The sequence below is a fragment of the Myotis davidii genome, unplaced genomic scaffold (assembly GCF_000327345.1).
Source record: "Myotis davidii unplaced genomic scaffold, ASM32734v1 scaffold31, whole genome shotgun sequence".
Lineage (NCBI taxonomy): Eukaryota > Metazoa > Chordata > Mammalia > Chiroptera > Vespertilionidae > Myotis > Myotis davidii.
The window spans coordinates 843346-846615 of NW_006283639.1; the positions used below are offsets into that span (position 1 = coordinate 843346).

At 30.6% G+C, this 3270-nt stretch overlaps 1 protein-coding gene across 1 annotated transcript in view; it reads right to left on the reverse strand.

The window, feature by feature from the left end:
• TECRL (trans-2,3-enoyl-CoA reductase-like) overlaps positions 1–2816 on the reverse strand; it is a 68356-nt gene extending 65540 nt beyond the window's left edge. Inside the window, exon 1 of the mRNA XM_006753860.1 lies at positions 2583–2816. Within this exon, the coding sequence (XP_006753923.1) occupies positions 2583–2816 (234 nt within the window). The remainder of the gene's footprint in view (positions 1–2582) is intronic.
• Positions 2817–3270: the final 454 nt, after the last annotated feature.

A 3270-nucleotide genomic window follows, 5' to 3' on the forward strand; every position in this document is an offset into this window, starting at 1 on the left:
TCTTTAATCCAGGGAATTCTCTCAATGGCTTGGTCTCATGAATATCCTTAGTACATTCTTTGTCCATTCTGAAGTTGATGTTATAATATTTAGATACAAACACAATTTCTACAGAGCTCAGCATATATTACTAAGATACATACATCCTATTCAAGATACCTAAACATTTACATTTAATAAATCATGTTAATGAATAATTATTAAGAAGTCAAATTGAAATTCTGATCCTGTGCCAGTATCAGAAGTATGAACTTATTTTTTCTTAGATTTTTACATACATTAAATTTATCTCTGTCAGTGATTATTAAAACTACAAAAAGATTTTCCCTATTCTGTGCAAGGCGCTATGCTAAGCCTGTTAAATATCATTTTCCTCCTCTTCACTATGCACTTACAAATAGATTTTTATTAACCTATATTCTAAATAATGGTCCTGGGTTCAGTGACTTTCCTGAACCTTGATAAATGTGATTGATGTGGCAGGGATTCGGTGCAGCTATGCATACTTCCAAAGTACATGACCTGTAACTTCATTAGACAGTACTTACTGAAAGATAAGGACTACGTCATAAGCAACACTTCTCTTGTATGCTGGATAGAGCTAAATGCAATGAAAGGCGCTTAACATGACCTTACTGTTAATATAGCTATTAATTTGTCTAAGAAAAACAATATTTTGAAGAGCAAACACAATCAATCTTTCTCATGGTTACAAATTTGAACTAGTAAGAATCATGAAACAACAACAAAAAAGTAAATTAATTAAGATTTTTTTCTTTTAAAAGTCATGCTATCACTGTGAGATAATTTACCATATTACAAAATTAAAATAAGGTTAAATAAAATCCAATTCTACTGGCAAGACAAAGGTTTGTATGTTGTAAGTTGTATATCATATGGTTGATTGTCCAATAAAGGTTGGTAAGGCATTCAAAACGAATCCCCTATCTAGCTTACTGAGTTTCCCCTAAAAGTTTGCTACTGGAATTGCAAATACCAGGAATCTTACATTTCAAATATGAGATTCCTGAGCCAAATACATATCGCCACAAAATGCTGGATTTCTGGATGCCTAATATTTGCAATTTAAATATTGCTAGAATGTAAAATACCATGTCTTAGCTTCAAATGAAATCACAATAACATGAGATATAAATGTGAGGAAAATAATTAGGAGCACATCCGCTTTTCAGTATTTTAATGTGGATTTTGGTCAAGGTTTAAATACATATCAGAAAGCACACAATAATCAGTCTCATTTTAGGATCTTCATCTTTGTAAATCCTTGACCAATTTAACATGCATCAAATTGATTGTCATATTTCCCTTAATTTAAGTGTATTATTTTAAAGCTTTTTGAATGGCAAGCATTCAAAATGTGTCAGCAACTTCCAGATTATATTATTTTTGTCTTATTTTTATATAATGCAAAAATATAAAATCTTTACTGAAATGACAGAATAGCTTATGCTGTGTAGTGTATGAAATTAATAAGTTATAATTGTTTATCCATAAAATATATATTCATCATGTATACATGGCCCCAATGGTACTAAATAAAAATAATATGATTCAAAGTTGCATAAAATGGTTTTAATTCTATGTTGCACTTATGTCCTGTATGAACTTGAAAAAAGTGCTTTATTTTTCATTTCCATCAATAATTAAAAGTTAATATTACCTCAAAATAAACCAATAATAAGTTATAATTACTAAATAAGAGAATATATATTATTTTTCTTGGCAATTAAAACAGTAAACAAGTACTTCTCTTCCCTTTTTATCTAGAAACAGGGCTAGAGATTCGTTAAATGGAATCAGTGATTCAATTTTATTTTTAGAACAAAAGCGAAAACTAAACTTCAGTAAAGAAAAATAAATGAATATTTTATTTAAAATATCAATATTTCTCATAATAAGTTAAACTACTAGTGTCTTTTTAAACTTCTGAAAGACTAAAAGTGTTTGAAATATTATACATGCATATGTTATCTACAATGTACACAAGATTATGTAAGCTAGAAAGTATATATTTTCTCTTCAGTGAAACATATGTGCTCTGAATATAAGTGGGTAACATGAAGCAAGAAACTGTGATTTTGAAATAAGTAAACCTTTTATAAATGTGAGATGTTTGTTTTTCAAGACAAATAATTAAATCAATATTAAATAATTTTTAATGGAGAGACTTCATCATATATTTTAAATAGAATTTTTAGTAATTTCAGTGACCTTTGCTTGCTATTTTCTACAAATACTATTACAACTCTCTGATAATACGAATATTCAAGTGCATGAAGAGAAAAATGTGGAGGCATTTTTTTCATGTACAATGAGAGGGCGAACAGTGGAAATTATGCTTCCTGACAATGGTCGATCTAATATTTATTAGCTACCATTTAAATTGATTATGCGAAATGCAGTAAATTTCTTCTACTGAAACAATGTGTAAAGTATCTATCCTGCTCATTAAAAAAGAAAAGCACTAAAAGCCAGGAATGTGTTTTCCTACAGTCTGGTCAGCATTTCAGAGATTCATCATCATTGTAGCAGAGAAGAGACATTTAAATAAACAAACTCACCTTATCCACAATACATATCTGCTTTCTTGTTTGCGCATCAAGTATTTCAATCTCAAAGTGAGCTGCTTTTGAATGTTTCACTGCTGGAGCTGACTTCAGAGGGCCCGCTGAAAGTATAAGTTGGGAAAAAGACTGAAATTTTCTCATGTCATTCTTTGCTGTGGACCGCGTAGCTCCTGGGGAAGAAAGGTCTCTCTTGCTTTCTGAAACAAGGGACTTCTGCCTTTTGAACATTGTGTGAACCTCCAGGAGAATCTGTCATGTCAAAGAAGACACTTTGCAAGTGTTTTTCCTTCACACCAGTTATATACTGCTTCTGAAATCCGAAAGGTCAAGTGGCATGCCATTCCAATAGTTCCGTTTTATTTAGCAGGATTAAAACCAATGACTGATCTTCTTTCTATATATAACACACCGTTGTGAACTGCTGCATGTAGAGGCTTACTTTACCCGCATTCAAGTTGTTCCTTGCTTTCTCCTTTTATCTCTGCTTTTAAAATGGTATCTGAAATTCCAAAGCAAGAATGGGCTAGACAATTTTTTTTATTATCTCTGAATTCTGGATGCACTAATCTTCAAACACATATATTATTATGCACATATTCATATTTAAAAGTATTTGAAATTAGCTTAGTGCACTCTCATAGTTAAATTTAGAAACACGTAGTACATTATTATATAATAATTA